Source organism: Psittacula echo (genome assembly GCF_963264785.1).
Source record: "Psittacula echo genome assembly, chromosome: 32".
NCBI lineage: Eukaryota > Metazoa > Chordata > Aves > Psittaciformes > Psittacidae > Psittacula > Psittacula echo.
Genome location: NC_137767.1, coordinates 89,729 through 109,572, shown reverse-complemented (window position 1 = coordinate 109,572; position 19,844 = coordinate 89,729). Strand labels below are relative to the sequence as shown.

The window sequence follows — 19,844 nt, the reverse complement described above, 5'->3', positions numbered from 1 at the left end:
GATCCCAGTTCCATCCCAGTTCATTCCCAGTCCGATCCCAATTCAAATCCCAATTCAATCCCAATTCAATCCCAGTTCAATCCCAAGTCAAATTCGAATTCAATCCCAGTCCCATCCCAGTTCGATCCCAATTCAATTCCAATTCAAATCCCAGTTCATTCCCAATTCAATCCCAATTCAATCCCACTTTGATCCCAAGTCAAATCCCAACTCAATCCCAGTTCGATGCCAATTCAAATCCCAATTCAATCCCAGTTCATTCCCAATTCAATCCCAGTTCTATCCCAATTCAATCCCAGTCCCATCCCAGTTCAATCCCAATTCAATCCCAGTTCATTCCCAATTCAATCCCAATTCAATCCCAGTTCGATCCCAAGTCAAATCCCAATTCAATCCCAGTCCCATCCCAGTTCGATCCCAATTCAATCCCAGTCCCATCCCAATTCAATCCCAATTCAATCCCAGTCCCACCCCAGTTCGATCCCAATTCAACCCCAGTCCCACCCCAGTTCGATCCCAATTCAACCCCAGTCCCATCCCAGTTCGATCCCAATTCAATCCCAGTCCCATCCCAGTTCGATCCCAATTCAATCCCAGACCCATCCCAGTTCGATCCCAATTCAATCCCAGTCCCATCCCAATTCAATCCCAATTCAATCCCAGTCCCATCCGAGTTCTATCCCAATTCAATCCCAGTCCCATCCCAGTTCGATCCCAATTCAATCCCAGTCCCATCCCAATTCAATCCCAATTCAATCCCAGTCCCATCCGAGTTCTATCCCAATTCAACCCCAGTCCCATCCCAGTTCGATCCCAATTCAATCCCAGTCCCATCCCAATTCAATCCCAATTCAATCCCAGTCCCATCCCAGTTCTATCCCAATTCAACCCCAGTCCCATCCCAGTTCGATCCCAATTCAACCCCAGTCCCATCCGAGTTCTATCCCAATTCAATCCCAGTCCCATCCCAGTTCGATCCCAGCCCCATCCCAGTTCGATCCCAGTTCAGCCCCAGTTCGATCCCATCCCGCTCCCGCTCCACCCCCCCGCGACCGCGCCTCTCTCGCCCACCAGGGGGCGCCGCAGCGCCGCGCCTCCTCCAATGGGAGCGCGGCGGTACCCAGCGGCCGGGGGCGCCCTCCCCGTTCCCATGGCAACGCGCGCCTCCCGCGCCCCCTGGCGGAACAAACGCTGCCTCTCTTTTTTTTTGTCCTTTTTGGCGTTTTTTGGGGTTTTTTTTCTTTTTTCAACTCTTTTTTATATTTTTTTTTTCTTAAAAACACCCCCGGGGCCGCCCCTCCCCCCCCCCCCCCCACCGAGGCCCCGCCCCTCCCGAGGCCCCGCCCCCTCCCCCCCTCCCCCCCGCGGCCCCCCGGGAATAAAAATAGATGCTCTCGGAGGGGGGAGAAGGCAAAGGGGGGGGGGGGGCAAACGGTGACGTCACCGTAGCAACGGGGGGAGGGGCCGGGATGGGGTCGCCATGGCAACAGGCCAAGGATGGGGGGGGGGGTAGGATGTCCATAGGGAGGGGGGTTGGCTGTCACGGCAACAGCCTCAGGCCGAGGTCAAAGGTGAGGTCGCCATGGCAACGGGGATGGTGGTACCCACAGGCTCCTGGTCGCCGCGGTAACCGGTGATGGGGACCCCCCCCATAGCAACCGGCTGATGAGGTCATCGCGTTGCCATGGACACCGTCCCATTGGTACCCCCCCCCCCTTGTCCCATGGTCGCCATGGCAACCGGCCTATGGGGGGCGTAGGGGGGAAGTGATGCTCGAGGTCGCCCAGCCGCCATCTCACGCTCCCCATCCGCCGCCATCTTGGGTGGCACCGGCGGCCATCTTGGCACGGAGGGGGGGGGGGATGGGGGGGGGGGATGGGGTGGGGGGGCCCCGTGACCCCCCCCGGACCCCAAAACTGCTGCGTTTGGCACAAGTTTCTTTGTACAGAAAGCGCGGAAGAAAGAAAAGGGGGGGGGGGGGCAAAGGGGGGGGTGTGGGAAGAGCCAAGAGCCGCCCCCGGGGTCAAAGGTCACGGGGGGGGGGGAGGGGATTCGGGGGGGGGGGGTGGCATCGCCCCTCCCCCCCCCTTTGGGCCTCGTTTTTTCCTTGTGTTCCCGGGTTTGAGTCGTTTCGGGATCATGCAACAAGGGGGGGGGGGGGCACCCCAAAACCCCCCCGTGGGGCTCCCCCACCCCGCTTCCCCCCCCCAAGGATATGGGGGGACCCCCAAGTACGGGGGGGGGGGACACCCCAGTTGCGTGTCGTGCCCCCCCCCTGCCCCAAGTGCCTTTAGGGGACCCCAATGGGGGGGGGTTATTGGGTCCCCCCCGTTTAAGTCTTTAGGGGTCGCAGTGTCTGGATTGGGGGGGTCGGGGGGGGCCCCATCCCTAAGGTCCCTATGGGGGCTATGGAGGGGTCCCCATCCCCGTTGTCTGTATGGGGGGGTCCCCATCCCTAATGTCTCTATGGGGGGGTCCCATCCCCATTGTCCATATGGGGGGGTCCCATCCCCATTGTCCCTATGGGGTGTACAGGGGGGGTCCCCATCCCCATAGGGCCAGGCTATGGATGGATGGGGGGGGGGGGGGGGTTGGTTTTTTGGGGGGGGGGGGGGGGGGTGTCGGAGCCCCACTATACGCGGGTGGTGGAGTGGGGATGGGGCAGGGCACTGTTATGGCCGGGGGGGAAGGGGGGGGCGAAGGGGTGCAGGTTGGGGAGCCCCCCCGGCACCATGGTGATGGTGTTGGGGGTGACGAGGGGCACGTCCTCGGGGGCTCTCCTTAGCGCCAAGGTATAGTCCGGGGGTCCCGGGGGGGGTTCCCCGACCCCCCCCATCCCAACGAGCGCCCCCCCCCTCTCGGGATGCTTCATCTGCAGCGACACCAACTCCTCCTCCACGCCCCCCCCGCCGTGCCCCAGGAGGTCATTGGGGGGGGGGGGGCCCCCCCCTATCACCGCTCCCCCGCCCCCGGCCCCCCCCCCCCTCATGGTGGTGGCGGCGGGGGGGCTCAAGCGCCGCGGGCACAGCCCCCCCCCCCCGCCGCCCCTCGCTTCCAACGGGGGCCTCTTGTCCCGCTTGTAATAGAGGGCGGCGAAGGCCAAGATGTTGAGGAAGAGGAGGGAGGCTCCGACGGCCACGGTGACGCTGAGCTCCGTGGAGTAATCCCGGGAATCCCCCGGGAAGGGGGCGAAGCGGCGCCGGCCCCCCCCGGCCCCCCCGTTGGTTTCTTCCTCGTCGCCTCCGTCCTCCTCCTCCTCGTCCTCGCCCTCGTGGCGGGGCGGCAGGGACGGGGCCGGCGGGCGGCGCGTGGCGGCCGGGGGGGCCCGTCGGGGCGGGGGGGGCAGGCGGGTGGTGGTGGAGGCGTGGGGCAGCTGGTGCAGGTTGTGGAGGTGCGGGACGAGCTCGAGCCAGAAGGCCACCTTGTTGGCGCGGTAGTGGTCGCGCACGCGGGGCTTGAGGCCGATGTGCAGGTAGCGCTTGTCCTTGCCGTCGAAGCGCGTCCAGACGACCTCCTCGAAGCGGTTGGGTTTGGTGTGGATGAACTTGGTGTCCTGCGGGACCGGCTGGTTCGGGTCCCTGCAAGAGGTGCGGGACGGGGTTGGTGGGGGGTAACAGGTATGAGGCGTCGGCTGTCAACCAGCACCCGTCATCCGTTGTCCGTCCGTCATCCTTCACCTGTCATCCGTTATCCGTCATCCGTCATGCATCCATCATCCATCATCCATTATCCATCCATCATCCATCCATCATCCATCACCCATCATCCGTTATCCATTGTCCATCCATCATCCATCATCCTTCACCTGTCATCCGTTATCCGTCATCCGTCATGCATCCATCATCCATCATCCATTATCCATCCATCATCCATCACGCATCACCCATTATCCATTGTCCATCCATCATCCATCATCCTTCACCTGTCATCCGTTATCCGTCATCCGTCATGCATCCATCATCCATCATCCATTATCCATCCATCATCCATCACGCATCACCCATTATCCATTGTCCATCCATCATCCATCATCCTTCACCTGTCATCCGTTATCCGTCATCCGTCATGCATCCATCATCCATCATCCATTATCCATCCATCATCCATCACGCATCACCCATTATCCATTGTCCATCCATCATCCATCCATCATCCATCACCCATCATCCGTTATCCATTGTCCATCCATCATCCATCATCCTTCACCTGTCATCCGTTATCCGTCATCCGTCATGCATCCATCATCCATCATCCATTATCCATCCATCATCCATCACGCATCACCCATTATCCATTGTCCATCCATCATCCATCATCCTTCACCTGTCATCCGTTATCCGTCATCCGTCATCCATCCATCATCCATCATCCATTATCCATCCATCATCCATCCATCATCCATCCATCCATCCATCATCCTTCATCCATCATCCATCCATTATCCATCATCCATCATCCATCCATCATCCATCATCTATCATCCATCCATTATCCATCATCCATCATCCATCATCTATCATCCATCCATCATCCATCCATCCATCCTCCATCATCTATCATCCATCCATTATCCATCCATCCATCATCCATCCATCATCCATCCATCATGACCAACAGGGATGGATCCCACCATGCTTTACGACCAGTGGCGCTGCTCCCCGTCCTCCCCTCCCTATGGGGTGCCCCACGCACCCCGTCTTGGCGAAGTTGGTCCAATAGGTCATGACGACGGCGCTGAGCATCACGTCGTTCTTGGAGAAGTTGCACGGGAAGAGGTCAGTGGCGCCCACCATGGGCACCCCGAACACATAGGGGATCTCGTCGCCGTGGGCCGCGTCGGCCCACTCGGGCCTGGCGTCCGTCTGGCAATGGTGGTAGAAGGTGTAGAAGTAGACGGGCGATTGGTACTCGGCGTGGAGCTTGGCCGTGGCCACCGCCGGCGCCACCCATTGGTGGTCGGTGAAGAGCGCCAGCAGCGTCTTCCTCCGCATCTCGCCGTTGTCGCGGTCGGCCCAATCCGTGTACATGAACTTGATGGTTTCCCGCAGGATGTCCTTGCCCTCGGGGTACCCATAGAGGTTGTCCACGAAGTTGGAGACGGTGAAGTCGAAGTAGGAGGCCGAGATCCCGTCCTCGCTCTCCAAGGAGTCCTCCACGAACTTCAAGCCCTCGCCCTGGTTGACGCCGATGAGGATGTCGTAGTTGAGGAACTCCCCTTGCTGCATCAGGATCTCGGGGTCGTCCGGCACCACGTCCCCGTCCACCACCGGCCCGAAGGCCACGTGGTACCGCGCCGGCTGCACGTCCTGGTCCACCAGCGCGCGGAAGGGCTGGCGCCGCAGGCACTCGACGGCGGCGCCGGTGTCGGCGCGCTCGCAGCCCACCTTGGCCGCCAGCAGCCGCGTGTACTTGAGGGGTTGGTAGTTGACCGACCAGCTGGCGATGGCCGTGCCGCTCTGCGCGATGGCCTTCTGGAAGAGACCTAAGGGCACGGCGGCACCGTGGAGACACCGGCACCGGCGATGGGGCAGGGGAGGTGGGGATGGGGTGAGGGGACAGGGGGATGGAGACCTATCATGGTCTATGGAGACCTATCATGGTCTATGGAGACCCATCATGGTCTATGGAGACCTATCATGGTCTATGGAGACCCATCATGGTCTATGGAGACCCATCATGGTCTATGGAGACGCATCATGGTCTATGGGACATGGGCATGGAGACCTATCATGGTCTATGGAGACCTATCATGGTCTATGGAGACCTATCATGGTCTATGGAGACCCATCATGGTCTATGGAGACCTATCATGGTCTATGGAGACCCATCATGGTCTATGGAGACGCATCATGGTCTATGGGACATGGGCATGGAGACCTATCATGGTCTATGGAGACCCATCATGGTCTATGGAGACCCATCATGGTCTATGGAGACGCATCATGGTCTATGGGACATGGGCATGGAGACCTATCATGGTCTATGGAGACCCATCATGGTCTATGGAGACCCATCATGGTCTATGGGACATGGGCATGGAGACCCATCATGGTCTATGGAGACCCATCATGGTCTATGGGACATGGGCATGGAGACCTATCATGGTCTATGGAGACCCATCATGGTCTATGGAGACCCATCATGGTCTATGGAGACCCATCATGGTCTATGGGACATGGGCATGGAGACCTATCATGGTCTATGGAGACCCATCATGGTCTATGGAGACCCATCATGGTCTATGGGACATGGGCATGGAGACCCATCATGGTCTATGGAGACCCATCATGGTCTATGGGACATGGGCATGGAGACCTATCATGGTCTATGGAGACCCATCATGGTCTATGGAGACCCATCATGGTCTATGGAGACCCATCATGGTCTATGGGACATGGGCATGGAGACCTATCATGGTCTATGGAGACCCATCATGGTCTATGGAGACCCATCATGGTCTATGGGACATGGGCATGGAGACCTATCATGGTCTATGGAGACCCATCATGGTCTATGGAGACCCATCATGGTCTATGGGACATGGGCATGGAGACCTATCATGGTCTATGGATAGGGGATGAAGGACCATCATGGTCTATGGGACATGGGGATGGAGGCCCACCAGGGTTGATGGGGACAGGGGAAGAGGGCCCCAGCCCTGGGCCCTGCCAGGAGGGCTCGGTGAGGAGAGGCTCCGGTACCTTCCGAGTGGTGGGAGAGGATGAGGAGGCTGACGCAGGCGGCGCCGGCGCCAGAGCCGAAGATGGTGATGCGCTGCGGGTCCCCCCCAAAGTGCCCCACGTTCTCATTGAGCCACCGCAGCGCCTGGATCTGGTCCAGGAGCCCGTAGTTGCCTTTGGCCGCCTGGTCCCCAGTGCTCAGGAAGCCTGCGGACAGTGGGGACACGGGGGGACAGTGGGGACACGGGGGGACACCTCCTCCACCATGGACCACGTCAGCATGTCCCCTTGACCCAATGACGTTCCCCATCATGGTGTCCCCATTGACCCAATGACGTTCCCCATCATGGTGCCCCATTGACCCAATGAGGTTCTCCATGGTGCCCCCATGGTATCCCCATGACCCAATGACATTCCCCATCATGGCACCCATTGACCCAATGAGGTTCCCCATAATGGTGTCCCCATGGTGTCCCCATTGACCCGATGACGTTCCCCATCATGGTGTCCCCATGGTGTCCCCATTGACCCAATGACGTTCCCCATCATGGTGTCCCCATTGACCCGATGACGTTCCCCATCATGGTGTCCCCATGGTGTCCCTATTGACCCAATGACGTTCCCCATCATGGTGTCCCCGTTGACCCGATGACGTTCCCCATCATGGTGTCCCCATTGACCCGATGACGTTCCCCATCATGGTGTCCCCGTTGACCCGATGACGTTCCCCATCATGGTGTCCCCATTGACCCGATGACGTTCCCCATCATGGTGTCCCCATTGACCCAATGACGTTCCCCATCATGGTGTCCCCATTGACCCGATGACGTTCCCCATCATGGCGTCCCCATGGTGTCCCCATTGACCCGATGATGTTCCCCATCATGGTGTCCCCATTGACCCGATGACGTTCCCCATCATGGTGTCCCCATGGTGTCCCTATTGACCCAATGACGTTCCCCATCATGGTGTCCCCGTTGACCCGATGACGTTCCCCATCATGGTGTCCCCATTGACCCGATGACGTTCCCCATCATGGTGTCCCCATTGACCCGATGACATTCCCCATCATGGTGTCCCCATGGTGTCCCCATTGACCCAATGACGTTCCCCATCATGGTGTCCCCATTGACCCGATGACGTTCCCCATCATGGTGTCCCCATTGACCCGATGACGTTCCCCGTCATGGTGTCCCCATGGTGTCCCCATTGACCCGATGACGTTCCCCATCATGGTGTCCCCATTGACCCGATGACGTTCCCCATCATGGTGTCCCCATGGTGTCCCCATTGACCCGATGACGTTCCCCATCATGGTGTCCCCATTGACCCGATGACGTTCCCCATCATGGTGTCCCCATGGTGTCCCCATTGACCCGATGACGTTCCCCATCATGGTGTCCCCATTGACCCGATGACGTTCCCCATCATGGTGTCCCCATGGTGTCCCCATTGACCCGATGACGTTCCCCATCATGGTGTCCCCATAGTGTCCCCATTGACCCGATGACGTTCCCCATCATGGTGTCCCCATTGACCCAATGACGTTCCCCATCATGGTGTCCCCATTGACCCGATGACGTTCCCCATCATGGTGTCCCCATGGTGTCCCTATTGACCCAATGACGTTCCCCATCATGGTGTCCCCGTTGACCCGATGACGTTCCCCATCATGGTGTCCCCATTGACCCGATGACGTTCCCCATCATGGTGTCCCCATTGACCCGATGACGTTCCCCATCATGGCGTCCCCATGGTGTCCCCATTGACCCGATGATGTTCCCCATCATGGTGTCCCCATTGACCCGATGACGTTCCCCATCATGGTGTCCCCATGGTGTCCCTATTGACCCAATGACGTTCCCCATCATGGTGTCCCCGTTGACCCGATGACGTTCCCCATCATGGTGTCCCCGTTGACCCGATGACGTTCCCCATCATGGTGTCCCCATTGACCCGATGACGTTCCCCATCATGGTGTCCCCATTGACCCGATGACGTTCCCCATCATGGTGTCCCCATGGTGTCCCCATTGACCCAATGACGTTCCCCATCATGGTGTCCCCATTGACCCGATGACGTTCCCCATCATGGTGTCCCCATTGACCCGATGACGTTCCCCGTCATGGTGTCCCCATGGTGTCCCCATTGACCCGATGACGTTCCCCATCATGGTGTCCCCATTGACCCGATGACGTTCCCCATCATGGTGTCCCCATGGTGTCCCCATTGACCCGATGACGTTCCCCATCATGGTGTCCCCATTGACCCGATGACGTTCCCCATCATGGTGTCCCCATTGACCCGATGACGTTCCCCATCATGGTGTCCCCATGGTGTCCCCATTGACCCGATGACGTTCCCCATCATGGTGTCCCCATAGTGTCCCCATTGACCCGATGACGTTCCCCATCATGGTGTCCCCATTGACCCAATGACGTTCCCCATCATGGTGTCCCCATTGACCCGATGACGTTCCCCATCATGGTGTCCCCATTGACCCGATGACGTTCCCCATCATGGTGTCCCCATTGACCCAATGACGTTCCCCATCATGGTGTCCCCATTGACCCGATGACGTTCCCCATCATGGTGTCCCCATTGACCCGATGACGTTCCCCATCATGGTGTCCCCATTGACCCGATGACGTTCCCCATCATGGTGTCCCCATTGACCCGATGACGTTCCCCATCATGGTGTCCCCGTTGACCCCCGATGCTCCCCGCCGGCCCGTACCGAGCACGCCGAGCCGGTAGTTCATGGTGACCACGATGACGTTGCCGTAGGCCGCCAGGACGCTGCCGTCGAACATGTTCCCGGTGCCTTCCATGTAGGAGCCTCCATGCAGGAAGAGCATCACCGGCTTCTTCCCACTGTCCCGGATGTCTGGAGGGGGGGGGGGGTTTGGGGGGGGGTCAAGGCCACCCCCACCATGGGGACACCATTGAGGACCCCAACCCCCCCCCCCGATGTCACTTTGGGGACCCCCAAGCCCTTTATTGGGGGGGGGGGAAATGACAGCCGGGGTCAGAGGTCACAAAGTGGAGTTGGGGGGGGGGTGGGGTGGTACCGGGGTGCCCCCCCCCGGGGCTGTTTCCATGGCAACGAGCGCCCTGCAATGGGGCTGAATGAGGGAAAAGGGGGGGGGGGGGGGGGGGGAGGCAACCCCGGTGGGGGAGGGGAGGGGGAGGGGGAGTGGGGGGGAGGGGGAGGCTCCAAAAGGACCAAAAAAACCACCCAAAAATGACCAAAAGGGAAAAAAAAAACGCCCCCGAGCCCGCCCCCGAGGCGCCAAGAACCCCAAAAAGGGAAAAAAGCAGCGAGCAAGAACCCCAAAAAACCCCCCCCCCCAAAAAAAACACCCCCCCCCCAGCCCCTCCCCCCCCTCCCCGGAAAAAAAAAAAAAAAAAAACCACAAAAAAAGAAAAAAAAACCAGGCGGGAAGAAAGAAAAGGGGGGGGGAGGGGCTCCAAAAAGCGACCCCCAAAAGGCCGGAAAAGGGGAATTCCATGCAGCAGCGGTACCTGCGTCCGGGGGGGGGCCGGCGGCCGCGCCGTCCTCGCGCTTTTTGGCGAGCAAACCTGGACCAAGGGAAGAGAAGGAGGAAAAATTGGGGGGGGGGGGGGGAGGGGGGGGGGGGAGGGGGGGGGAGGGGCCGGTTGGAAGAAAAAAAAAAAAAAAAAAAACCCAAAAAAAAAACCAAACCAAAAAAAAAAGCTCAAAAAAAGGCAGGAAAAGGAGCGAAAAAAGGTGGGAAAAACGCAGCCCCCGAAGGCCCCCAAACGGCCCCGATTCCGGGCCCAAAAGGAGGGGGAGGGGGGGGAAGAAGCAAGAAAGGGGCGGAGCCCGGGGGGGAGGGGCAAGAAGGGGGAGGGGCCCAAAAATGGGGCCGGGGGGGAGGGGGGAGATGGGGGATGGGCATTGGGATGGATGGGATGGGCGTTGGGATGGATGGGAAGGGTTGGGATGGGCATTGGGATGGATGGGACGCATTGGGATCGATGGGAAGCATTGGGATGCGCATTGGGATGGATGGGAGGTGGTGGGATGGATGGGAAGGGCTGGGATGGGCATTGGGATGGATGGGAAGGGTTGGGATGGATGGGATGGGCGTTGGGATGGATGGGAAGGGCTGGGATGGGCATTGGGATGGATGGGAAGGGCTGGGATGGGTGTTGGGATGGATGGGATGGGCGTTGGGATGGATGGAAAGGGCTGGGATGGGCATTGGGATGGATGGGAAGGGCTGGGATGGGCGTTGGGATGGATGGGATGGGCGTTGGGATGGATGGGAAGGGTTGGGATGGGCGTTGGGATGGATGGGAAGGGTTGGGATGGGCATTGGGATGGATGGGAAGGGCTGGGATGGGCGTTGGGATGGATGGGAAGGGTTGGGATGGGCATTGGGATGGATGGGAAGGGCTGGGATGGGCGTTGGGATGGATGGGAAGGGTTGGGATGGGCATTGGGATGGATGGGAAGGGTTGGGATGGGCATTGGGATGGATGGGAAGTGTTGGGGTGCGCATTGGAATGGATGGGAAGGGTTGGGACGGGCATTGGGATGGATGGGAAGTGTTGGGGTGCGCATTGGAATGGATGGGAAGGGTTGGGATGGGCACTGGGATGGATGGGAATGGTTGGGATGGGCATTGGGATGGATGGGAAGGGTTGGGATGGGCACTGGGATGGATGGGAATGGTTGGGATGGGCATTGGGATGGATGGGAAGGGTTGGGATGGGCACTGGGATGGATGGGAAGGGTTGGGATGGGCACTGGGATGGATGGGAAGGGTTGGGATGGGCGTTGGGATGGATGGGAAGGGTTGGGATGGGCATTGGGATGGATGGGAAGGGCTGGGATGGGCACTGGGATGGATGGGAAGGGTTGGGATGGGCATTGGGATGGATGGGAAGGGTTGGGATGGGCGTTGGGATGGATGGGAAGGGTTGGGATGGGCATTGGGATGGATGGGAAGGGCTGGGATGGGCGTTGGGATGGATGGGAAGGGTTGGGATGGGCATTGGGATGGATGGGAAGGGTTGGGATGGGCATTGGGATGGATGGGAAGTGTTGGGGTGCGCATTGGAATGGATGGGAAGGGTTGGGATGGGCATTGGGATGGATGGGAAGTGTTGGGGTGCGCATTGGAATGGATGGGAAGGGTTGGGATGGGCACTGGGATGGATGGGAATGGTTGGGATGGGCATTGGGATGGATGGGAAGGGTTGGGATGGGCACTGGGATGGATGGGAAGGGTTGGGATGGGCACTGGGATGGATGGGAAGGGGTTGGGATGGGCACTGGGATGGATGGGAAGGGTTGGGATGGGCACTGGGATGGATGGGAAGGGTTGGGATGGGCACTGGGATGGATGGGAAGGGTTGGGACGGGCATTGGGATGGATGGGAAGGGTTGGGATGGGCATTGGGATGGACGGGAAGTGTTGGGGTGCGCATTGGAATAGATGGGAAGGGTTGGGATGGGCACTGGGATGGATGGGAAGGGTTGGGACGGGCATTGGGATGGATGGGAAGTGTTGGGGTGCGCATTGGAATAGATGGGAAGGGTTGGGATGGGCACTGGGATGGATGGGAAGGGTTGGGATGGGCACTGGGATGGATGGGAAGGGTTGGGATGGGCATTGGGATGGATGGGACGCATTGGGATCGATGGGAAGCATTGGGATGCGCATTGGGATGGATGGGAGGTGGTGGGATGGGCATTGGGATGGATGGCATGAGCATTGGGATGAGCGTTGGGAGGTGATGGGATGGAGGGGCGGTGATGGGGTGGGCTTTGGGAGATGGAGGGATTGGCGATGGGATGGGTGGGAGATGCTGGGAGGGATGGACGGAGGCCTGGAATGCGCTGCGACGGACGCTGGGATGGATGGAAGGCATCAAGAGGGATGGATGGAGGCATGGATGAGGGCCAGGCGGATGTCAGGATGGGAGCGGGCATCAAGAGGAACCTGGGAAGAGAGGGAGGAAGAAGGGATGGATGTTGGGATGCTTGGAAGATGAAGGGAAGGATGGATGGAGCCATGGATACGGATGGATGGAGCCATGGATACGGATGGATGGAGCCATGGATACGCGATGGATGGAGCCATGGCTATGGGATGGATGGAGCCATGGATATGGGATGGATGGAGCCATGGATACGGATGGATGGAGCCATGGATACAGATAGATGGAGCCATGGACACGAATGGATGGAGCCATGGATATGGGATGGATGGAGCCATGGATAAGGATGGATGGAGCCATGGATATGGGATGGATGGAGCCATGGATACAGGATGGATGGAGCCATGGATACAGATAGATGGAGCCATGGATATGGATGGATGGAGCCATGGATACAGATAGATGGAGCCATGGATATGGATGGATGGAGCCATGGACACGAATGGATGGAGCCATGGATACGGATGGATGGAGCCATGGATACGGGATGGATGGAGCCATGGATATGGGATGGATGGAGCCATGGACATGGATGGATGGAGCCATGGATACGGATGCATGGAGCCATGGATACGGGATGGATGGAGCCATGGATATGGGATGGACGGAGCCATGGATATGGGATGGATGGAGACTTGGATATGGATGGATGGAGCCATGGATATGGGTGGACGGAGCCATGGATACGGATGGATGGAGCCATGGATATGGGTGGACGGAGCCATGGATACGGATGGATGGAGACATGGATATGGATGGATGGAGCAATGGACATGGATGGATGGAGCCATGGATACGGATGGATGGAGCCATGGATACGGATGGATGGAGCCATGGATATGGGATGGATGGAGCCATGGATACGGGATGGATGGAGCCATGGATACGGGATGGATGGAGCCATGGATATGGGATGGATGGAGCCATGGATATGGGATGGATGGAGCCATGGATATGGACGGATGGAGCCATGGATATGGATGGACGGAGCCATGGATATGGATGGATGGAGCCATGGATACGGATGCATGGAGCCATGGATATGGATGGACGGAGCCATGGATATGGATGGATGGAGCCATGGATATGGATGGACGGAGCCATGGATATGGATGGACGGAGCCATGGATATGGATGGATGGAGACATGGATATGGATGGATGGAGCCATGGATATGGATGGATGGAGACATGGATATGGATGGATGGAGACGTGGATATGGATGGACGGAGACATGGATATGGATGGACGGAGCCATGGATATGGATGGATGGAGCCATGGATACGGATGGATGGAGCCATGGATATGGATGGACGGAGCCATGGATATGGATGGATGGAGACATGGATATGGATGGATGGAGCCATGGATATGGATGGACGGAGCCATGGATATGGATGGACGGAGCCATGGATATGGATGGATGGAGACATGGATATGGATGGATGGAGCCATGGATATGGATGGACGGAGACATGGATATGGATGGATGGAGCCATGGATACGGGATGGATGGAGCCATGGATAGGGATGGATGGAGCCATGGACATGGATGGATGGAGCCATGGATATGGATGGATGGAGCCATGGATACGGATGGATGGAGCCATGGATACGGATGGATGGAGCCATGGATATGGGATGGATGGAGCCATGGATACAGATGGATGGAGCCATGGATATGGGATGGATGGAGCCATGGATACGGATGGATGGAGCCATGGACATGGATGGATGGAGCCATGGATACGGATGGATGGAGCCATGGATACGAATGGATGGAGCCATGGATATGGATGGATGGAGCCATGGACATGGATGGATGGAGCCATGGATACGGATGGATGGAGCCATGGACATGGATGGATGGAGCCATGGATACGGATGGATGGAGCCATGGATACGGATGGATGGAGCCATGGACATGGATGGATGGAGCCATGGACATGGATGGATGGAGCCATGGATACGAATGGATGGAGCCCTGGGGCCGGGCCATGGACGTGGGGTCAGGTGCGAACAGACGGACACGGGGGGGGGCCGCCCCTTCCCCTGCCCCGGTTTTGCCCAAATCTGCCGCTTTTTGCCCCAATTCCCCTTTTGACCCCTTTCCAATTCCCGCTTTTTGCCTCCTCCCCCCCTCGGTGGGGGCAGTTGGTTGGCTCCGCCCCGCCTTGCCCCGCCCCTACGCCATGGCCACGCCCACCCCTGCCATCCACCAATGGGACGCAGGGATGGAGCCCGAGGCAGCCCCGCCCCACCCCGGGCCACGCCCACCCCAGCTCTCAGCCAATCGGATTCCGCCCAGGGCAGGCCTCGCCCCCGCCCCATCCGGGCTCAACCTCAGTCTGGCCACGCCCACCCCGTAGGGCCACGCCCCCTCCTCATTTTAAGCCCCCCCCATTTAGCCCCTCCCACGCTGGTCCCTCCCACCCCACTTTAAACCCCTCCCACCCTCAGCCCCCCCCATTCATCCCCTCCTTCCCCTTTGTGCCCCGCCCACTTCATTTAAGCCCCTCCCACCTCTATTGGCTCCTCCCTCCACAAGCCCCTCCCACTCCATTTAGCCCCTCCCACCTCTTTTAGCGCCTCCCTTCACTTTTTAGCCCCTCCCACCTCAAACCCCTCCTACACTGCCCCCCCCACTTTTAAGCCCCTCCCACTCCCGTTAAGCCCCTCCCACCCCACTCTAAGCCCCTCCCACTCCTTCAAGGCCCTCCTTCCCTTTAAGCCCCTCCCACCCATTTAAGCCCCTCCCAACTCAAACCCCTACCGTGCTGTCCCCTCCCTCCTCCCCCCTTCAAGCCCCTCCCACCCCACTCTAAGCCCCTCCCTCCCTTTAAACCCCTCCCACTCATTCAGGCCCCTCCCACCCATTTAAGCCACTCCCACTCCTTTAAGCCCCTCCCTCCCTTTAAACCCCTCCTACCCCTTCAAGCCCCTCCCACCCCACTCTAAGCCCCACCCTCTCCCTTTAAGCCCCTCCCTCCCTTTAGGCCCCTCCCTCTCCTTCAAGCCCCTCCCTCCCATTAAGCCTCTCCCACCCCACTCTAATCCCCTCCCACTCCTTCAAGTCCCGCCCTCTCCCTTTAAACCCTTCCCACTCCTTCAAGCCCCTCCCACCCCACTCTAAGCCATGCCCTCTCCCTTTAAGCCCCTCCCTCCCCTCAATCCCCTCCCTCCCTTTAGGCCCCTCCCTCTCCTTTAAGGCCCTCCCACCCCACTCTAATCCCCTCCTACCCCTTTAAGCCCCTCCCACCCATTTAAGCCCCTCCCTCCCCTCAATCCCCTCCCAGCCCTTTAGGCCCCTCCCACTCTCTCAAGCCCCTCCCACCCCTTTAGGCCCCTCCCACTCCCTCAAGGCCCTCCCTCCCTTTAGGCCCCTCCCACCCCACTCTAAGCCCCTCCCACCCCACTCTAAGCTCCTCCCTCCCCTCAATTCCCTCCCTTTAGGCCCCTCCCACCCCACTCTAAGCCCCTCCCACCCCACTCTAAGCCCCTCCCTCCCCTCAATTCCCTCCCTTTAGGCCCCTCCCACTCCCTCAATCCCCTCCCACCCCTTTAAACCCCTCCCACCCCTTTAAGCCCCTCCCATGCAAGCCCCTCCCACCCCTTTAAGCCCCTCCCACACAAGCTCCTCCCACCCCTTTAAGCCCCTCCCACCCCACTCTAAGCCCCTCTCACTCCCTCAATCCCCTCCCACCCCTTTAAACCCCTCCCACCCCTTTAAGCCCCTCCCATGCAAGCCCCTCCCACCCCTTTAAGCCCCTCCCACGCAAGCTCCTCCCACCCCTTTAAGCCCCTCCCACCCCACTCTAAGCCCCTCTCACTCCCTCAATCCCCTCCCACCCCTTTAAACCCCTCCCACCCCTTTAAGCCCCTCCCACCCCCTGAAGCCCCTCCCACCCCTTTAGTCCCCTCCCACCCCTTTCAGCCCCTCCCACTCCCTTTAAGCCCCTCCCACCCCTCCAAGCCCCTCCCACCCCTTCAGTCCCCTCCCACTCCCTTTCGGCCCCTCCCTCCGCGCCCGCCCTGCTCCCCTCACCGTCCTCGGTGGGCACGTAGAGGTTCAGGTAGAGGCAGTCCTCGCTCTGCGCCGCCACGTAGGCCCCGGCCGCCTCCATGTTGTCGCTGAGCCACAGCGGCAGCATCAGCGGCGGGGGCCCCCCGCGCAGGTTCTGCGGGCAGGCGGGCCCGAAGGCCGTGGCGTCGCGGACCCCCCCCCACGCCGCCGGCGCTTCCGGGGGCGCCCAGCGGCGGGGCCCGAGCGGCGGGGCCGCGTAGGGGACGCCGAGGAAGGCCTGCACCGGGCCCAGCAGCTCGTTGCTGAGGTCGCGGCGGGCCCCGCGGAGGCGGCCATATTGGGTCGGTACCACCGGGAAGCGCGGGTCCGGGGGGGGCTCGGCCGCCGCCGCCGCCGCTGGAGGGGGCGGGGGGGGGGGGGCCTGGGGTAAAGATGGCGGCGCCCAGAGGAGGGCCAGGGAGAGGGCGAGGGAGAGGGCGGGGGGAGGCATGGCCGTGGGGGGGGGGGGGGGGCTATGGGGTGGTGAGGGGGGGGTGCGCCATGGGGGGCTGCAGGGGGGGGTATGGGGGGGTAATGGGGTTATGGGTTAGAGGTTATGGGGGGGTTATGGGGGGTTATAGGGGGATATGGGGGGGTTATAGGGTGATATGGGGTTATAGGTTAGGTTATATGGGGGTTATGGGGGGTTATAGGGGGATATGGGGGGTTATAGGGGGATATGGGGTTATAGGTTAGGTTATATGGGGGTTATGGGGGGTTATAGGGGGATATGGGGTTATAGGTTAGGTTATATGGGGGTTATGGGGGGTTATAGGGGGGATATAAGGGGGATATGGGGGGTTATAGGGGGTTATGGGGGGTTATAGGGGGATATGGGGTTATAGATTAGGTTATATGGGGGTTATGGGGGGTTATAGGGGGATATGGAGGGGTTATAGGGGGGTGTAGGGGGGGTATAGGGGGATATGGGGTTATAGGGGGTGCAAAGGGGTTATAGGCGGTTACAGAGGGGATATGGGGAGTATGTGGGGGGTTATAGGAGGAATATGGGGGTTATGGAGGGTGATAGGGTGTTATGGGGGGGTTTAGAGGGGATATGGGGAGTATGTGGGGGTGATAGAGGGCGTCGGGGGAGGTTATAGGGGGAATATGGGGGTGTAGGGGGGTTATGGGGGCGATAAGGGGGTTATGGGTGGGTTATAGGGGGAATATGGGGGTGTAGGGGGGTTATGGGGGCGATAAGGGGGTTATGGGTGGGTTATAGGGGGAATATGGGGGGGGTTGGGGGGTTATGGGGGGATATGGGATGGGATATAGGGAGAGGGGCATATGGGGGGGTTATGGGGGGTTTTGGGGGGGGTTATAGGGGGAATATGGGGGGGTTCATGGGGGAACATAGGGGTTTGCGGGGGTAATGGGGTGGGTTATAGGGGTAGGGGGGTTTAAGGGGTGTTATAGGGGGGTAGGGGGGTTTATCGGGGGGGTTATAGGGGGAATATGGAGGTTATGGGGGGGTGATGGGGTGGGGGGGCATGGCAGGGGTATGGGGGTGACGGAGGGGGGGAGATGGGGCAGTTTATGGGGGGTGATGGAGCCGGATGGGGGGGGGCACATGGATGCACCGAGGGATGATGGGAAGGGGGGAGGGGAAAGGGCCGGATGGGGGGGGGGGGGGGTTGGGGGGGGCACACACGATGTTGGGGGGCGGGGGGGAGAGAAGAAGCATCAGAAGAGCCCATCAGTTACGGGGCTCTGCCCCCCCCGTTCCCCCCCCCCGCCGTGGTACCCCCCTCCGGTTGCCATAGCGACACCGCCCGGAGCGTTGCCGTGGCAACCGGAGTTCCGGCCGCATCCTGCCCCCCCCCCGGGGCCTGTGCGCGCTCCCCATTCCCCTCTATGGGGCCCGTGCGTGCCCCCCCCCTCCCCTCAATGGACCCCCCCATGGCCCATCCCATTTATGGGGGGGGAGAGCGCGATGCTGAGACCCCCCCCCCCCCTCTTCCTGCATCATCCCCCCCCCCGCGGGCCGGTCCCATCCATTCCCCCCCCCCCCCCCCCCCCCCCCAGTCCGGGTGCGGCGCTCACCGGGGCCTCCTATGGGCGGGGGGGCCGGGGGGGGCCGGGCCGGTGCCGGGGCCGGGGCCGGGCCATGGCTGCGGGCGGGGCCGGCTCCGACCGAACCGGAGCCGCCGCCTCTGGTCCCTCCCGCCGGGAGCGGCTGCGGGAACCGGGAGCCGCCTCCGGGGGGCGGCGCCGGGCCCGGCCCCCCCCCCCCCCCTTCCTCCTCCTCCTCCCCCCCCCCCCCCCCCCCGTTTGGGTTCTCGATGGGGGCGATCAGACCGCCGGGCCGCCAGGGGGCGCTGTGCGGGTTGAGGAGGGATGGGGGGCGGTGAGCGCATGGGGACGGGGGACCATGGCGGCCTGGAGGGGGTGATGGGGGGGGGGGCTATAGAGAGGGCTTGGGGGGGTGATTGAGGGTTATGGGGGGGCCATAAGGGGGCTATGGAGGTTATAGAGGGTTATGGGGGGAGTATAGGGGGGTTTGGGGGGCTATGGGGGGTCCATGGAAGGTTATAGGGGGCGATGGGGGGGCCATGGAAGGTTATGGGGAGGCCATGGAAGGTTATGGGGGGCGATGGGGGGGCCATGGAAGGTGATGGGGGGCGATGGGGGGGCCATGGAAGGTGATGGGGGGTCCATGGAAGGTTATAGGGGGCAATGGGGGGGCCATGGAAGGTTATGGGGGGCGATGGGGGGGCCATGGAAGGTTATGGGGGGCGATGGGGGGTCCATGGAAGGTTATAGGGGGCAATGGGGGGGCCATGGAAGGTTATAGGGGGCCATGGAAGGCTATGGGGGGCTATAGGGGGTGATGGGGGGGCCATGGAAGGTTATGGGGGGCGATGGGGGGGCCATGGAAGGTTATAGGGGGCAATGGGGGGTCCATGGAAGGTTATAGGGGGCAATGGGGGGGCCATGGAAGGTTATAGGGGGCCATGGAAGGCTATGGGGGGCTATAGGGGGCGATGGGGGGGCCATGGAAGGTTATGGGGGGCTCTAGGGCGCTATAGGGAGGTCTGTTTCCCTCCCGCCCACCAGGGGGCGCTGCTCCCTCCTCGTCCCGTCCGCGGGAGGCGGGCCCTCGCTGCGCGCTCCCATTGGCCGC

The 19,844-nt window shown here is 60.6% G+C and overlaps 1 protein-coding gene across 1 annotated transcript; it reads right to left on the bottom strand.

The window, feature by feature from the left end:
* Nucleotides 1–2,632: 2,632 nt before the first annotated feature.
* Nucleotides 2,633–19,077, bottom strand: NLGN2 (neuroligin 2; the record flags this gene model as incomplete). The annotated part of the gene is made up of 7 exons (XM_080636389.1): nucleotides 2,633–3,578; nucleotides 4,693–5,482; nucleotides 6,702–6,887; nucleotides 9,418–9,567; nucleotides 10,206–10,262; nucleotides 16,700–17,190; nucleotides 19,019–19,077. The coding sequence occupies 7 exons, from the start codon at nucleotides 19,075–19,077 to the stop codon at nucleotides 2,633–2,635; spliced, it is 2,679 nt and encodes an 892-aa protein (XP_080492515.1).
* Nucleotides 19,078–19,844: the final 767 nt, after the last annotated feature.